Raw genomic sequence first — 18446 nt, forward strand, 5'->3', positions numbered from 1 at the left:
TACCTCCAGAATGGTATTAAAGCAGGTATCCCCCCCCCCCCCCCCCCCCCCCCCTCGGTCCTGAAATCTAATTTTCAAAACTGGGATTTTTTTAATTAATTTTTTACTCCAGAATGGTGTGACTAGAAAAGAAACAGTTATGATGATGATATATCTGCTTTTTAACTTTTCTTAAATCTATTTTTTTTGCTTCTGCAACAACTGCTAGTATCAACCTTTCACCTTTTATTAACAAAGCATGATCAAAGGAACAATACCATTTTTCAGCCTTATTTTGTAGGATTGAAACATCAACAAGATGCAACATACAGGTAATAAATAATGCCAATCAACCACAGACTTTACTTTACATTACATCATTTGGTTAGAAGTCAAAGTCAGTATTAGAAAACACAATCAAGTATCATTTAAATAAATCACCTCATAGCAGAGTGCATGGACCTAAATGCTAAACAAGTTCCCTCTCAGGGTTCTCTGATGCTTTTATAGCATTTGCACGAGTTATATAACTTAGTGAATAATATGACAGAGGTTGACTCAGCTTGTTTTTTATTACTTATCCGTTTGTAACCTTAAATCGATTTAACATTTATAAATAATGGCTCCTAAATGTAAAGAATGATCTCAATTTGATCTGATCTTAACCTAATAAATTCAGCTTTTTTGGGGGGGGGGATTGCCTTTATCTGGATAGAGTAGGAAATCGGGAGTGAGTGGGGAATGACATGAGGGTAAGTAGCCACAGTCTGGACTTGAACCCGGACCACTAGCTTGAAAAACCTACATCCTCCATACATGGTGCGTGACCAATAACTGCTAGGCCATCTGCGCCCCAATAAATTCCTCTTTTAGGTTATTACATAAGCAGGTTGATTTCAGAAGCCATCTTCGTGCCTCTGTAAGATTTGTATTTCCTCTGAATCGACGGTCTGCTGAGGTAAGTTGTTGAGACAGGGAAGGGAAATGTGTTGTAAACAATAACATTGTTAAGTTAGATCTTCTCATATCTCACAGTCCCTGTTCTTTCTCCCTTTAATAGTACCCTGTATTTCAGATGGCATTTAGAGTGGCTGATTGCAGCTGACAGCAAGATGTAGAGGGAGTGAGGTTTTCTCAGGTGAGCGCAGTGTGTGCGTCATATGCTGCATGGAAAAAGGCTGAGTGCAGCCACAGATTACACACTGGTACAATGATCACCTCCGATGTGAGGCCATAGTGTTAGTGACCCGCAATTAGATCTGTATGACAATCGTTGACCTTCGGAGGTCCTGAACCACAAAAAGATGACCAGGATATACTACACATCTCTGGTAGATGAGACTGGAGACTGGACTGTTGTGGACTTCCTGAAACAAAGCTCAGGCTTTTTATCAACATGTAAGTCAGATATATCAAAATAAATCAGCTCATCCACTTCAGAAAATCAATGAAATCTAAATATAAACACCTTTTCATTCATATCTCTCTCTTCATATAGGTAAGCTCTATTTACATCTAATGAAATGTGGCTTGTAGAATTGACAAACTTGTTAAATCTAGATAAGCTCTTGGAAAGAAGAAAGATCCTTTACTGATTTTTTTTCCCACATCAGGCACTAATAGAGAAAGTATCTTGTATTTACTCTCATTATGGCTGTTGGTGCTATTACTTGGACTGCTGTTTCTCTTTTGTTTTGTTTGTATTAGCTACGTTCTAAAAAGTGCCAAATTAAAAATCTAAGGGACATCCAACCATCTATTCACATGTTTGTCTCAATGAATGAAGAGTATACCTCGCCTGCGAGTACTGTCTGTAAATGTTTTCTGTAATTCTTTAAGGAGCCCAAATTGGTCAGAAAAAATACCAGCAAGATGGATGTCAAAGCCATTTGGCAAAAAAACAAACAAAAAAAAAGCAGTCTTAATTGTAGGGAGACAGAATATCTCTGCATCTGTTGCTTTGATTTAGACAGTTCCTTTTTTTTTGTGAGACCCTGACTAAAATTGTGATGCCAAATCTCCGTAACAGCTACACTGAGAGATCATGAAACTCAGTTTGATGACCTGAATTAATGTGACAACTGACTGTAGGGGGCCTTAACATCTGCTGGAAGATTATAGGGTTAAGCACTCAGTGCAGCAACGCCCTTTGACGCAGGCTGACCACACTGATGTAAGGTCTCTGGAGTAGGATGCAGAATATTTCTCAACAGGAAGGGAAGTCTGTTACTTCATATTTAGATTCTGCTCTGTCCACCAGGTCAAAGTTGCAGAGGAAATCACTCGTGATGCATCTGGTCCTCATTCAGTTTGTGCTACGCACAGGCTATGTCATTTCTGTTTTGCAGTCTTTGCTGTGTCATGGATTCGTCTCGGGAGAAAATGTGACACGTGACTGAGGTAGCTTGAGCTCAAACAACCTGGAGAAAACTGTTTGTGTAACATGCCAGCTGACTGGGGACGGGCTCTTCTCCATATACATAAAACCAAATAAGAGACTCATTCCCACGCATTGCCGGCCTCTCTGCAGAGTTGTCGTGTCCATTTGTTCTGCTCTACTTTGTATGTAGGTCGTCTGTAGTGGACCAGGGAGGCAGCACAATGGCAGCTGAATAAGCTGGTGTAACTATTGGCTTCATATAGCCCTAATTTACACAGCTAAACTGGGTAAGCCTTTTTACCCTGTATGCTTGTGAATATAAACTAATTTCTCATATGAAAACATAGTGAACAGCTTAAATACAGTACAGAGTGCATCAGCTGTTATATGATCAGCTGTATCCTATATATCCTGGCATGTGTACTTACACTTAAGTTTAGAAATTTGAAGAACATTTCCTGTAGTCCATTATATCATTGATGCCTCCAGGATTTGTAGCTTTGTCCTTCAATACAAACATCTCTGCTCTTAGTTAAGAAATTCACCTTTTTATATCTTCATAGTTGTGATAAAATACATATTTTATGTATATCTGTCTGTATCAAATAGTAGGTCAGCACAAAAAAAACCTGATTTGGACGAGATGAAGTTATCTTGATCGAGAGAACATTCTAGTATCTATCCTGTCAGGGTCACCTCTTGATGGCAGTGTGTTAATAGTGAGGCTTCCTGTGTTCATCAGTTCTGTTCCTTTCCTTCAGTCAGGGAAAACGTTCCTCAAGTGAAGCAGAGCTGATGATGACTCATCCTGGAGGTTGTGATTCTCTGTAGAAAAAGCTCTGACATGTTCATTACTCAGTGAAGGAGAAGGGAGACACTCCAATAGTCTGCCTCTACCATGACACCCAGTGGTAAGTCTTGGACCAAGAATTAAAGAAGAAATCCGTCGTGTATGAACAGGATGTGAGAGTTGTTCAATTTGGACCTGGTGACAGAGTCCACCAATAGCGACTCAAGCACTCTTTAATTTATTGTCTTTAAATTAGAGCTTCAGATTCACAGCAACACTGATTTATTAGGGAGGTGCTTCTGTCCAAAATAACATACAAATCAAGTAAGTTATTTTGTTATAATTTGTTCATTTTGTGACAATTTAAATTAATAACAAAAATGAAGCGTCACTAATATTATTTTGTCTTCATGTCACAGAACATTTACGCATGTACTCAGACAGTTTCAAAGCAAAGTTCTAGAAATATGTTTCTATTTTTGTCAGCACTGTTGCAGCATCTTGCCTTTATAGTTTACAGATATTAAGTTCTCTCGAATACTGACCTCCTCATTATTCTGGACATGTCAGACAATAACAACAACTCTAAGAACTCAAAAGTGTCTTCAATGAGAGGGAAAGAGTCAAAACTATAATTTACTAAATGCTCTGTAAGCCATTCAACGGCAACACTTCTTCCATTAGAAATTCATGCTGGAAACTTCAGTCAAGCAGATGCACCCGCTGTAAAGGCTATAAGACTTTAAACCGGATTCATACAAACAGGAGTGCAATTTAAAAAAAGACAAAGAGAAATAAAACAACCTTGATTAAAAACAGAAAAAAACCCAATTGCAGCACAAAACAACCACAGACTTTTGAATATGATTTAAGACACATTATTACACAGATAGATCATTTGTTCAGCATTTTACATTTTTTCCAGCTTTACAAAAAATAAAAATAAATCAAAACACTTTTGTGGAAACAAAAAACCACTTTGGTATGAGTGTCTGTCTTTGTTGGAGGGCTGCTGATATGCTGGGCAAATGATTGAAGAGACATACATTTATATAAACCTTTCTTTCCACTGTAGTTTGACCAATAATCATTTATTGCTCAACTGTAAATGTGCTTTTACTGACTACTGCTGTTTTGTATAATCAATTCCATCATGTAAAGTACTCGCTCTTTCTTTATTGCACCCTTTGATCTGAGATGTGTCCAGCTCAGAATCAAGCTATTGTCCGTACGTTCACTTTAAAAGATTGACCGAACAGTCTCAGTGTCCCGCTTTCCCTAATAATGAGTAATAATCAATGAGGATATCCAGAGCAAACATGATCTCCTGGGACTAACTGCATTCCACCGGGACACTTCGTTTTTAGACTCTGAGTTTTTAGAAAGATAAGTAGACTTTCTGCTTTCACACATCATCAACAACACCCCAATACATGTGAAAGTATCTGCCTGCTGTGACACAAATCAACAGAATCAGAGGTGAACCATCGATCACATGTGTCTGCCTGACACAGAAGAAACAAAGGGGAAAAGAAATCATCTGAAAGTAAGTTGTTACAGTTTCCTCAAAGGTGTACTATGGCATGCATGTCTGAGTAAAAATGAGAAGTATTTAAAATGTTGTTAAGGGGAATTATTCTCTATTATTTCCTCTAAGCATTAAGTGGATGTTGTAACTGTTTTAGCCCCTCCCCCCACATGAGATACTGCATGTTTGTAAGCGGTGTGATGTGTGTTTCAGGCGAGCCATGGCAGCTGATCTAGACGTGGTGAACCTATTTATCATTGCGGGGGGAACACTGGCTATTCCCATCCTGGCCTTTCTGGCTTCCTTCCTGCTCTGGCCGTCAGCTCTCATCAAAGTCTATTACTGGTGAGCTCAATAACTGTGTCCCCTATTTTCACTTTATTATAGATTTCAAACAGAATGTGAATTCTCACTGTGGAGACCAGAGATGTGACAGATGATAATCCCAACACAAATCAATAAATGATGATGATTAAAACAATGCATCCAATCCAAACACGTGTAGTATTAACTCTTTGACAGATTAAAAAAACAACATTTAAACTACTAACTGTAAGCTATTTTGAGGAGTTTTTATCTGGTTATGAAACAGATGGAAATGAATACTGATGTGTCTTTATGGGCAATCAGGACTAAAGCCACAAGGTTGCCTATTGCTATTTTGTAACTTCTAATACTTACTGTGAAATAGCTGCAGTGTGGTAGCTATCAGACAAAGTGTTTAACTTTATAGTTTACATTTACATTATTAATAAATGTAATTTTTAAGAGGGATGTTTAATCTTTATGGGACTTTCTGGTAAAATAAAGGTAAAAAAACAAAAAAACAACAGAGACTGTGAGAGTATCACGGCAGCTGTATGCATGTTTGTCTGCTGTCCTCTAATACTACAATGTACGCTACTTTAATAAGGGTTGTTGGCAGGGGCCTGCAGAAATAACATTGATCAGTCACCACTTTATTGTAATTATGACATGTGAGTGTTCCACTGACTTGACTTTGACAATATTACTCTAGTTTAACTAATGTTACATCATGCTATAAACATACACTTAATTAAAGTGTCAGTCAACTCATTTGGATGTCTCTCCATGAAACCCGCAGTTATGAAAATAAAGTAAAGAGAACATCAATGTGGGCAAGTTTGGATCCATGCCTATTACCACTTGGCACAGATTTAAATTCCTGTGTCTCTATCTACAAGCACAGACATTCTGCTCCTCTTCAGGTACTGGAGGAGGACTCTGGGCCTGCAGGTGCGATACGCAGACTGCGGTGGTTATCGCTTCTGTTACTCCTACAGAGGGAAGCCTGGGATGAGACCCTCCATCTTAATGCTGCATGGCTTCTCTGCCCACAAAGACACATGGCTCACTGTAGTCAAGGTTTGGGGCATCTGAAACTCTTTGTGGTTTGTTGACATGAACTCAACAATGCATTAAAAAACCTGACATTTTCTGAAACAAATGAAGCTTATAAATAAATAGTTTGGGTTCATATAAAGGTAAAAGTGAAAGCCATTAAAGGCTATAAAGGTTTTAATTTTCTAGAAACTATAATACCTGATAGCAAAAGTAAATAATTAGTTAGAACTCTATGTGGAATTAATATCAATAACACGATAGCATTGGAATACTGTACACAGGGGACTATCTGATCTGTTTTGAATTTCCCTTTTCAACACATCTAGTTCATTTCAATTTAAAAATGAACTTTTTTTTGTCTTCCACTGATCTAGTATCTACCCAAACATCTGCACATTGTGTGTGTTGACATGCCCGGCCATGAAGGAACAACTCGGACCAACACAGAGGATTACTCCATTCAGGGCCAGGTCAAAAGGATCCATCAGGTACACAAAAGATATGGACAATGAAAAACTCTGTACGGATGTGTTTGGAACTAAAATCATTCCACTGACAATCTGTTGTTTTATGTCCCTCGTGCTTCATAGTTTGTGGAATCTGTTCGACTAAACAGAAAACCTTTTCATCTGGTTGGAAACTCCATGGGAGGAAATGTAGCTGGAGTTTACGCAGCCTGCTTTCCCTCACAGATCTGTAGCATGACTCTCATTTGTCCAGACGGTCAGTAACTATCTGTGTGTGTGTGTGTGTGTGTGTGTGTGTGTGTGTGTGTGTGTGTGAGAGAGAGAGAGAGAGAGAGAGAGAGAGAGAGAGAGAGAGAGAGAGAGAGAGTGTGTGTGTGTGTGTGTGTGTGTGTGTGTGTGTGTGTGTGTGTGTGTGTGTGTGTGTGTGTGTGTGTGTGTGTGTGTGTGTGTGTTTAAAAGACACACAAAAGGGCTTAAAGCTTGTGTATTTGTGTGTGTGCACGATATCTCTCTTGTCTTCTGCTGCTGGAGAGATAGCTGTTCAAACTTTCAGAAAGTAGCCCTGATGATGTCATAACAATGTCACCTTGTTCATCTTAACCTGGGCTTGATGTCACCAAATTGTCTGGAATTTTGAAAATGACCCACCTCTTGCCATGGGGAACCTATTGTCTTCCCATTTGTTTGTAGTCCTTAAAAGACCTCAGACATAGAATGTATCTAGTCACGTACTACTCCTATCTATAACTTCAAATCTTTTAATGTAGAGGTCTACATAATAAGAGAATTAGCAAAAGTAAAAATACATTTTGCAGGCACTTCTCTTTCTCTCAAACTTCTATTTCTCTGTGATGTTGATTACGTCCTCACTGTTTTTTTTGTTTTGCAAGGCTTGATCCTTTATGATTCTGTGCAACAACTTGTCATGATACATACTGGAATACTTCGAGTCTGTCACCTTATTATTCTCCCTAAACTCTCAGACAGGATCACAAAATGCTGAATTTTATATATTTAGACACAGATTTAAAAGCCTGCAGTTAAACGCTTCACCATTTACAAACAAGGGGGGCTCTAATGAAATACGCGGAAAATGAAGGTCTCGACATTCTCCAAAAGTGAAACTAAAAGTTTGGATCAGTCATGTGTGTTGGTCAAATTCTTAGACTTTGTAGAAGTGTAATAAAAAAACACTAACAGTCAAATAATTCATACCAGCTTCTGCTGCTAGTTTGTCCTTAATGGTTTTATATAATACTGATTATTTGTAAGTACAAGACATGACCTGACTTGATCATATGGTAACACATCCTTACTTATTTCACCTTGTTTGTAATGTGCAATTTAATTGAAGGCAAACATGATTGCGTGCTTTGTCACTTTTTAATAAGTAAACACTCCTCTATTCCTGCAGGTATAAGACACCCATGCGAGACCAAATTTGACAATCATCTGCAGGACCTGGAGCACAGCAATTACACATTAAACATCCCGCTGATCCCAACTACTACCGAGGAGATGGAGGACATGTTCAGACTTTGTTCTCATGTTCGCTTTAAAATCCCTCAGCAGGTCAGACCAACACTTGAAATAAAAGCATCAGGGATTTCCCTTTCAATGCACTTACAGCAGGTGACAATCATGGATGATGTAACTTATTATAGTAATCACCTCCGTGCCATACTGAAACATGTGTTTCTATTCTTTAGATTCTTCAAGGATTGGTAGATGTCCGGCAGCCTCACAACACATTTTTCCAAGAAGGTTAGTTCACATTAGTATAATGCTCAAGATTTACAATTCAAATCCTGTTCATTTCAATTTATGTGACCTATACTGTTACAGTAATTGTGTTTCTTTTTTATTAGTATTTATGGAGATCGTTGGTGAGGAATCCAGATATGCTTTACAGGAACACTTACATCTCATCACTGCACCTTTACAAGTGATATGGGGCAAACAGGACCAGGTAAAGTATGATGTTTCACTTTTACATTGACTCACTTAATACAATTACAGAGGGGATTACCTGGTGCCTGACACTGTCAGATAAGACTAATATCCTCTTGCTGTGTAACATGGAGGCGTTGGCTCGAGTTTCTTTCTCTAACTGATCATATTTCTGAACTTTCCAACACATGCCTACATTGGCATGACACCTGTCTCCTATTTGCCTTTTTGTGGCTCAGGTGGTTGATGTTTCTGGAGCTACAGTCATTGCCGAAGTGTCGCCCGGATGCAGGGTTGACCTGCTGGAGAACTGTGGGCACTCAGTGGTGATGGAGAGACCTTGTAGGACTGCCAAACTCATCCTGGAGTTCATCATCATGCAGCAAGATGCCCGAGGCGGAACAAAGAAATCTTCCTGAACCAAACACTTTTTCCTCAGAGCTTTTTTTTTTTTTTTTTTTTTTACTGTAATGCTGTAACAGGCTCCTTGTAAATGACATGCATATGTATCGATGCCCAATCCCATACATTAAAACAGTCATTCTCCTTTCAGCATTTCGAATATAAATAAAATAAATCATGCTTTATCATTATATTAAAATCCCCTTGCATTAATGTTGTTGTGACAGATGTAAGAATGTGTTCTTGCAGAGGTGCCCTGTGCTTGCAGCAGGACCTCCTCCCCTCCTGCAGCAGCCTGCCTGTGTAAGCAGTCAGTCCAGTGTGGCTGCAGCCTGAATCCAGCGGCAAACACCAGTGACTGACTGCATCTTTTAATGCTATCCGTAGGCCGCTGACTTTGTACAATAAGAGACAAAGTGACACGAAAGTGAACCGGTAAGGCGTCGTTTCAGCACCCGTCTTGTTTCAAGGTAGCCTCTGTGAGATTTCGACGTGAAAACTGAAGCATTAACACCAGCTAACGTCAGCATCGCTCGCTAGGCTAACAGGCTACATTTCGAGTGTGCTAATCGCAATGTGTTAAACGCTTAATACCTCAATGAATCCGAGTGAGGCTTGCGATTAACTAATATCGTACTTTAATGTATTTTTTTTGTTTTGTTTCTTGAGGCGCCTGCTTCCTTGAGCCAGTTTACTTCCCCATTTTTTTGTGCAGACAGACCTGAAATGCAGTGAGGTTTACTTTTATATAAACAGACAAGCTAGCGCCGTAAGCAGTCACCACTGAATAGTAAAGATGAATAATTGTCCCTGTCGATGTAAAAACCTTTGGATGTTGATTAATAAAATACTTTAAAGTTAATTTCACATCGCCAGCTTTCACTTTCAGTAAACTGTGCGTCTTGTGTTCCTCAGTCCCGAGTTGGCTAAGCTAAATACAAATAGGACTGAGGTGCTTCTTTGACTTTGGGGACACATTTTAAAACATTTAACATTTTACAAGTGTCTCCTCTGCTTTTTGATTATATCACATTGTTTTCCTAAGCAGATGAACATTTTGCAAGTTTTCTTAAAAATGCAGATTTCCCTACATTTATTTTGATGACTATGACAATGCTGCTAAAGACCTCGATGTTTGTATTCAATACACTAAACAAAAGGTCTTATAGTTAGAATAAACACTAAATGGACCTTTAAATGGTGTTTCTTAGTGAAATGCAATGCAATACTTGCAATGCACGTCATTAAGAATATTCCATGTGCTTCAGTACACTGATCTTTAAAATCAACAAAGAGAGCATCGCCTTCTTAGTAAATATTAAGACAGGTAGATCATTATTGCTGTTAGGTACCACGTGATTTCACAAAGTCTTCATGTTAATATCCCCTCTACTGCATGATGTGTTACAGCTCATGTTAATGTGACTGTTTTTCACAGGTGAAATTGAAGTAAGCCAATACCATATCTGTTCCCTCTATTTTGGTTCTGACCAAGTGGGTATTGTTCTACAAATGGATAATGGAGACTGGGGCCATAGGGTAAGAGATGGATAAAAATCAGACAAAATAAGGGTAATGTCAGGTGATTGTTTCTGATGGTAAATCCTCTCTTTTTTTTTTTTTTTTCTTTTTTTACTTTAGTTCCACCATCTAATACATCTTGTGCAACAGTCCCACCGTAGTTAAAGACCACCTCCTTGGAGGTTATGATGCTAATGTTGGTTAAAAAAAATGGTTAAAATAGTTGTGGAGAGACTTTGATTGAATGTGTGCCAGTTTTGGAGACTCTGAAATCTTTAATGTGCATAGTAAGTTGTTTCTGTTATTTACTCTACCCTGACTGGTATGAATTGGGTAAACAAATGTATTACTATGTTAAGTGATTCCCATCATGGTTCTGTGAACTACAGGATTTATGGTAGAGTTTACACCTTTTATCAGTGAAGGTGTGCTTTGAAAATAAATAAATACCAATAACTGCAGGATGCAAATGCTAACGTATTTTAACTGCACAACCACATGTTCTTATCTTATTCCCTGCTCCCTTTTGGCCTAGATGACTACTCCTGTTACTTTGAACGTGGGAGGCCACCTTTACACCACCAGCTTGTCCACCCTGCAGCGTTACCCAGACTCCATGCTGGGTGCCATGTTCAGGGGAGATTTCCCGACAACTCGTGACTCCCAGGGCAATTATTTCATAGACCGTGACGGAACGCTTTTCCGGTACATCCTGAACTTCCTGCGAACGTCTGAGCTCACCCTCCCGCTGGACTTCACAGAGACAGACCTCCTAAGGAAAGAGGCTGATTTTTACCAGATCGAACCTCTGATCCATTGTCTTAGTGATCCCAAGCCCCTGTACCCTCCTGACATCTTCGAGCAGGTGGTGGAGCTCTCCAGCACTCGAAAACTGTCCAAATATTCAAACCCTGTCGCTGTTATCATCACACAGCTAACCATAACTACAAAGGTTCATGGGCTGCTAGAAGGGATTTCCAACAACTTTACCAAGTGGAACAAACACATGATGGACACCAGAGACTGCCAGGTGTCATTCACCTTTGGACCATGTGACTATCATCAAGAGATCTCCCTAAGGGTTCACCTCATGGATTACATCATGAAACAAGGCTTCACCATCCGCAACACGCGCGTGCATCACATGAGTGAGCGTGCAAACGAGAACACAGTGGAGCATCACTGGACTTTCTGTAGACCGGCTCACAAAGTTGAGGACTAAGTAACAGCAGAGTTGTTATGGATGTCTGATTTGTATTCATACTCCTCAAATCATGATTAAAAACAAACAAAATGCACCTATGTTTCTGTAATGAATCATAGATACGATTACTTTTCATTGCCGTAATCAAAGTGGTACAGAGCCCAGAACTCGAATTTCAGTCCAGACAGACAGCACAAAATAAACAAGTATATGAATGATTTATTTATTCATCTGAGTGTTAACTTTTTGTGACACTCCAATCTGTGCTACCACTACATTTTTAACAACGTCTAAAAAAAAAAAAAAACATCCCTTATGAAACAAAGTGACCCAGTATTAGAGATGGTATTTAGTCAGGGGGAAACTGTTGAAATAAATAACTAAACATGCGGGTACATTGACAGCATGAATGAAGGAAACTTCTGGAGCACCTCTCAATTCAGCTTCTTTAACATGGTTGAAACAGACTGACGTCCCAACACAGCAGGTGTCTGCCTCAGAACCAACATGGGGGTACATTGATTTAATGGAATGACTTTGATTTGATGTGGTTCCAGTACCTTCATCTGTTAATTCTTAAGTCAGAAATAAAGTAAATAGGAGGCCATGATTTGATTTGTGTTGCCTACCTACATGAATTAATGTAATATTAGATAACCATTTCAGGGAAAAGGAGGAAAAAAAGGTTTTGACCCCATATAGTAGCTGCCTCCTATGTACTGGACAGGAGGCGACATGAACTAATACTGTAATCCAAATTGTCAGGTGCATTTCTTTTTTTGATAGTAAATTATGATTATCTGAAGCCCTTAATCATTCTGGGGAGCTTTTATTATATTTTCATTTTAGTCCTAGCTCTCTATTGTCTCCTAATTATGGTAGTATTTCTGAAGACCAGAGTTGTTGTTGCATGTGTCTGAGTGTCCTGTCTATATATATATATATATATCTGTTTGTGCTTTGCAGTATTGTGTCACAGTGTTCATAACAACAGTGATGTGTTTAGTTACCCAAGCCAAAATAAACCCATTGTGTATTTGTCACTCATTAATTCTGCTTAAGCAATTAACTTCTCACATTGACTTTGATTTTTTTCTTTACTACAACTCCTACTGACTGTTAACAAATCCAAAAATCAACTAACTGACAAACTCCTTCAAAAAGATATACAACCTAGTTCACAACAATTTATTTGAGCTATCCAGAGAGAACCCTGGCGTGTGTATGTTTAAAGTTACAGTCTGTTGAGAGGTAAGAGCCTTATATTTGCCTTTCTATCTTGTTGACTTGCTCTCATTTATTCCGAAAGGAAAACAAAAATCAAAGAAGACAGCTTCTCAATAACGTGTTCCCAAGACAGAAAATCTATCTGAGTAAATTGTATGCTAGAAAAAACATATATTAGTCAACAAGCAATTTTTATTGGTTGAAAGATTTTGGATACTTAAAACTTGTTTTAAAATAATCTCTTTCAAGGTCTGACTTCTTTGTCACATGGATCTGTTTATTTTTTCTACTGAACGTCAGTGAAACCCTGTGGCATCTTTTGTGTCCACTCAGTAACCTACTTTGCATTTCATTTATCCCAATAGAAACGAATTATTTTATTGATCCCAAACTGGGAAATTGTGGCGTTACAGCAAGCAGGTTATCCAAACACACAATATGAGTAAAAAACACAATGTTAGCAAATCTAAACACAATATAATATTAACTACAAAGTAAATAAGTACTAAAAAATATCAAAACTAAGAATGTGAATATATACAACCAGGATTTAACTAAGCATTACTAGTCTTAAATAGGAAGATTAAATGTAAATGTAAAAAAACAGAGTCATAAATGGACAGTATTCACATAAGTTAAAGTGCATGAGTGTAGACATATTATAAGCAGAAACTATACAATATAACGGCGAAATGAAGATAAGGCTTTAGAAAACTTGACAGTCATTTAAAAATAAATCTTAAAAAAATTATAATCTTAAACATTTAGCCTATGTTTATGCTATAATAATGAAAATATCTACATAGATTTCGTCCTTTATATTTTTCAAAAGCAGTCATGAAAAAGTTTAACATAACACGGTTGATTAAAGCCACACGCACAAATTGCATATTTTGCTCAGAGATGTTTTACTGTTTATTTACGTATCAACCTTTAACTCACCCGGATGTAAAAATCGCTTCCTGGATGCACTCGTTTTTAATCTCCATCGTAAAGCTGCCTTCCTTTTTTTTTTTTTTTGTGTTTGCCCATTGAAGATGAATCTGTTCCTTTGCTTCATGCCGGGTCCTAAAACGAGCGCTCCCCCCTGACGTCACTCGTTCTCATAACATGTGTAAAGGACATGTGAAGGTGCACCCTTGCGCTACACTTAACATTGTGTAGTTTGCCCACGACTGTTTTTCGAGCCACGAAACTGATGTATATCTGTGTTAGTCAGAATGTTTTATAGAAGTAAAAACCTAAGCTATTTCTTGAACCTCGTCCCGGGTAAAAGTCGTCTCGGGACCTACAGGTTCCTCCCCGTCTTCTTCTGTATCGGAGGCGTCATGGAGTGGATCATGATCAACGTGAGGATAGGGAAGGAGACTTTTTGTAAGTTAACCATGACAAATTTGCCACCGAAGCCTTTATATAAATATATTTAAAAAAAATGTTATAAGCTGACGACAGTAACACAATGGGAACTAACAGGATATCTTATCATATTTTAAATGTATTGATAAACTGTTGTAAGTACCTCCTGTCTGGTAAGCTGTTTTATAAAAGGTAATTTTATATTTTAGCAGAGAGATATTCAAATTTCCATGTTGTCGCAGTGTGCAGGTGTTACGGTTTAAAGAGTGACCATGTTAACTTTTGACTCAGCTGAATACGTCTGTGTTGGTCGTAGTTATCGGTTATATATGTTTATTCATTTGATAGGGACGATACAATGTAACAGGTGTTCTGATGTAAACTGATGTGTTTCATAGAATTACTGTAGTGGGCCTATATCTTCAAATTATAATTCAGACTTCACAACAACAAAAATATAGCCAACTGAGCATCATGATAATATGACAACGTAAAGCATAGCTCAGCTGGTGGAAGAATGAATTTGATTTTTAAGGCAATGAAAAATAACCCTGAATCCAAACTTGTACTGAAAAATACTTCATAAACCCAAACAGTGTAAAATAAGTATTGTTTAATCATCACATATGTATGATAGGGCTGCTGTTTTAATGATCAGTAAATATTTACAAGTTTTCTAAGTCTTCTTTGGTTGATACCACAAACCCCATAACACAATCTGTTTTCTATATGTTTGAAGAGAGGGAAAAGTAGAAGCCCCTCACATTTGAAAAGGTGAAAACAAACTAATATTGTCCACCTTTTTAATACATTAAAACTCCGAACAAATCTCTTTTTAGCAGAGCTGTTTTCTGTTGATCTTCTCTTGTGATTGACCACATATTGTAGCTTTTGAGTTATACAGAGTTTAGTTAAAACAGGGCTTCAACACAGGCTTCAGTGGCTGTAAAATTGTCTGTCAGATGCATTTAGAAAATAATTCTCCATGAGATTTAGTGAGGTAGAATAACAAGTCAGAAAAGCTCAAGTGAAAAATCAGGACCTAAAATTGACTTTAGGACAGTATTTGTAGTTGCACGTCACATGCTTGATGTTGCATAGAAAGGTGTTGAACTGCACCTGAAAAGATTATCCATGCTTCTGGATCAAATAAGCAATATGAACCACATGTGTTTTCTTTCTCTCTGATCTTAAGTCTGGGGCATTTCAGGAGAGCTTAGTGGAGTCAAACAAAAAAAATGTGTTAAAGAGAAGAAAAAAAAACCTGGCCTTCATATTTCTTCTTGCTAATCTGAGGCCATTTAGGGATAAGGAAAAAGTTGTCCTCTGCAGAAAACATACTCCCTTTCCTAGTTTCATTCCCAAGACACAAACTCTCTTTACTTAAACGAGATTTGCAAAAACTGTTTTTAGGGTAACTCACAAGTTTAGTTTATACAAGAACATTTGGCATGTCACAGTAAGAACAAACACTAAGTTGAAGTCATTTTTTAAAGCCTTATTTCATTTATCTGGTGCAGATCTTTTCCACAGCATTTATGTAAATTATTCAAAGCAGGAAAAGCACAGGTGAAAAAAAATGTTTAGAGAGCGTTGGCTTTGGTCTTTTATGTGTCTCTTAATCCAAACTAGTGTTCCAGAATCTTGGAACTGGCTCACCTAAATGGAACACACTAACTATTAGGTACACCTGCCAAATCGTCTACTTTGGAAAAAGCTCTATTTGTTCATACTGGACAGCTGTCAGGGCTACTAGAAGAGAGTCACCGTTAATGTTATTAGGAATACCTGTGCAGTCCACCATATGTCTCTGTCTTTACCTCCTGCACTTTTAACTACACCTGCTGTCTTTAACATGTCTCATTTCATTGTCTTTATTCTGCTATCGTCCTTCCAGATGATGTCTACCGAAGAAAACAGTCAGAGCGGGAGTACCAGCAGAAGCTTGTGGATGGTTTGGTTGTGCTTAATGAGCCTGCAGCAAAGTGAACACTGGTCAAGCTTCATGTGGACGTCACATGTCTAATGAAAGGACACATTTTGACCCTTATTTCATTGTTGTCAACCAACTGGAGCGGACCTCATAGAGATGACAAAACATGTTATCAAAGAGTGAAAAGTCTGATGGAGATATCCCTTTTAAAACATGCACGCTTTATTATTAATACAACCTTCTGTTTAAAGAGCTACAGCAAGGGTGATACCACTGCTTTGCAATCAAATGAAATAATAACAATGTGATATGATTACAAGTCTATGTTGATTTGTTATGATTCATACATTGCGTAGCACCTGCCGTAACAAAACAGCAACATGGACAACGTTTGGGAAAAACAAATACAAAAAAACAGATGTTATTTTTTTCTGTAACTATGAGATTTCTTTAAGAAAAACATGGAAATTTACTGTATGAAAGATGTTGGTATATTAAATGATGCTTAATAGTATTTAACACATGGGATTTTGACTCTTTGTATCGCTGCATCCCTAATTTGACCCCCACCCCCCAGCCCGACCATGGCATGCTCTTCATTTCAGTTGTACCAGCCGATAGGGAGAGACTGCAGACAGATAAAGCTCTCAGGATGATTCGAAAGCTTAATGGGGTTCCCGTCTAGTTTGGCCTCGTACATGTTGGTCCTGATGTAGTGGCTGGAGTTCCCTTGGCAGAACGTCTCATCAGTTATTGTTGCGATCTTGTTGTTCTGCAGAGCAAAGGCAAGAGAACAATCCAAGGAAACAAAAATGGACCATGACTTAATCTACAGCTGTCTATCCAGATTTTTAAAAAATGGAATGATGTGAACTTACATGCAGATGAACGACATGAAGAGACTCTGGAAGTTGGGGCACTGCTGTCAGTTCGTTGTTTCCGAGGTAAAGGTACGCCAGTTTTGTAAGTTTCTGCAAAATGAATGACAGTCATTACTGAGCAGTCTACTTGCTTTTTCAAATTTATGAACACATGCATGCCATGTGCTGTTATTTAGTGTAATATTTGGCTATAATTACAGTGGGTTTGCCTGTTGACTTACTTTAAAAGCAGTCGCCTTTACCCCCTGGGTTCTAAGCTGGTTCAAATTGGCACTGAATGATACCAGCTTGGTGGGCAGCATGGGGAGCTTGGTCAGTCTATTTTCCGCAAGAGAGAGCTCCTCAAGATTTGAGAGTTTTGAAAAAGCGCCGTCTTCTATTTCAGAGATGAGATTACCAGTGAGGTCGATTCTCCTTAATGTGACTGGAAAAAAAAGAAGAAGAGTTTTAAAGAAGACCTTTGTGGAACTATTTGTCCTTTATTGTAGTCACTTTCATTTACCCATGTCTGCAAAGTCCCTGTTGCTGATTTTTGTGATTTTGTTGAAGCGTGCATACAGATATGCTGTTTCCTTTGGAAGTGCTGGAACACTTGACATTTCCGGGGACACCTCCTCACAGTAGACAGATCCGCTCAGGCAAACGCACAGCAGACATGTTGGCAGCTCTGTAAAGATCACAACTTTGTTATATTACCTTTTTCTTTACGGAAAATATAATTGTGTCTTTCAAATAACTTCTGCTCCCTGTGTATCACTGTACAGATTATCCTGCAACTCCGTTTATGTGAGGACACTTGATCAGCCCCTTTATTACATAATATTGGCTTTAGCTACATTCAGAAAAATGTGGAAGAATGCCTCAGTAAGTGTTGCATAACCGACATATAAACACTTTGTGAAAACTTTCTGTTTAACAAACCTTACCAATGGCTTTGGGAGACACATCTTGGTCACTTTGATAGTTGTCTGGTATGTTTACAATGCTCTGTAAAAATAATTTTACTTGTTAGTTTCTTTACTTTGCCTCCAAACTCAGTCAATTATGACTTTCTTTCACCTACGTCTTCACAACATGTATAAACCACAAAAAGATCATTTTACCTTGGTTCTCCTTGCTTCCAAGTATTCCTCCTCTGCTGCAGAAGACAGTACTATCCATGGTAGCATTACATATGTGAAAATTAAAGTCCTTAAACGCATCGTTGTGTCTTAGTTGCTGGTAAGAGAAGTGAGTGCTGCGTGCTTGGCTGGAATCTGAGGTACATTTGAGCAGGAAAACTTTCCATCCAGTTTTTATAAAGCTGCCAGGATACTGCTGAGTAAGAAAAGGGAACACATTTTAACTCAATATGGGCTGTTTTTTTCTCTCAGTGCTCAGGATGATTGTAAATACAAATATATTTGAGTAAATGGCAAATAGAAAAGTATCACAAAGTGACAACTATAGTATTGGTAGCAGAC

The 18446-nt window shown here is 38.2% G+C and overlaps 4 protein-coding genes across 5 annotated transcripts; 3 read left to right on the plus strand and 1 right to left on the minus strand.

Annotated features, from left to right (window-relative positions):
- The first annotated feature begins 3276 nt into the window (after positions 1 to 3276).
- Positions 3277 to 10436, plus strand: abhd6b (abhydrolase domain containing 6, acylglycerol lipase b). Of its 2 annotated transcripts, none has more exons than XM_065960835.1 (10): positions 3277 to 4695; positions 4891 to 5022; positions 5907 to 6063; positions 6417 to 6530; positions 6633 to 6765; positions 7924 to 8141; positions 8219 to 8273; positions 8378 to 8478; positions 8699 to 9296; positions 10300 to 10436. In XM_065960835.1, the coding sequence occupies exons 2-9, from the start codon at positions 4898 to 4900 to the stop codon at positions 8876 to 8878; spliced, it is 1083 nt and encodes a 360-aa protein (XP_065816907.1). In that variant the 5' UTR covers positions 3277 to 4695; positions 4891 to 4897; the 3' UTR covers positions 8879 to 9296; positions 10300 to 10436. The 2 variants fall into 2 exon arrangements, with proteins under 2 accessions (XP_065816907.1, XP_029132397.2); XM_029276564.2 differs by having other exon boundaries at positions 7924 to 8081.
- On the plus strand, positions 9303 to 12637 carry kctd6b (potassium channel tetramerization domain containing 6b). Its single transcript, XM_020629551.3, has 2 exons — positions 9303 to 10400; positions 10918 to 12637. The coding sequence occupies exons 1-2, from the start codon at positions 10374 to 10376 to the stop codon at positions 11602 to 11604; spliced, it is 714 nt and encodes a 237-aa protein (XP_020485207.1). The 5' UTR covers positions 9303 to 10373; the 3' UTR covers positions 11605 to 12637.
- A 1256-nt stretch (positions 12638 to 13893) lies between these two features.
- LOC109980958 (ubiquinol-cytochrome c reductase complex assembly factor 5) lies at positions 13894 to 16621 on the plus strand. Its single transcript, XM_020629553.3, has 2 exons — positions 13894 to 14187; positions 16067 to 16621. Exons 1-2 carry the CDS (start codon positions 14034 to 14036, stop codon positions 16156 to 16158), a joined length of 246 nt encoding a protein of 81 aa, XP_020485209.1. The 5' UTR covers positions 13894 to 14033; the 3' UTR covers positions 16159 to 16621.
- On the minus strand, positions 16303 to 18254 carry ognb (osteoglycin, paralog b). Its single transcript, XM_020629550.3, has 6 exons — positions 18087 to 18254; positions 17910 to 17970; positions 17486 to 17650; positions 17205 to 17407; positions 16981 to 17073; positions 16303 to 16874 (listed from the first exon to the last, which is right to left on the minus strand). The coding sequence occupies exons 1-6, from the start codon at positions 18183 to 18185 to the stop codon at positions 16704 to 16706; spliced, it is 792 nt and encodes a 263-aa protein (XP_020485206.2). The 5' UTR covers positions 18186 to 18254; the 3' UTR covers positions 16303 to 16703.
- Between the last annotated feature and the right edge of the window lie 192 nt (positions 18255 to 18446).

This window comes from Labrus bergylta, chromosome 12, assembly GCF_963930695.1.
Source record: "Labrus bergylta chromosome 12, fLabBer1.1, whole genome shotgun sequence".
Lineage (NCBI taxonomy): Eukaryota > Metazoa > Chordata > Actinopteri > Labriformes > Labridae > Labrus > Labrus bergylta.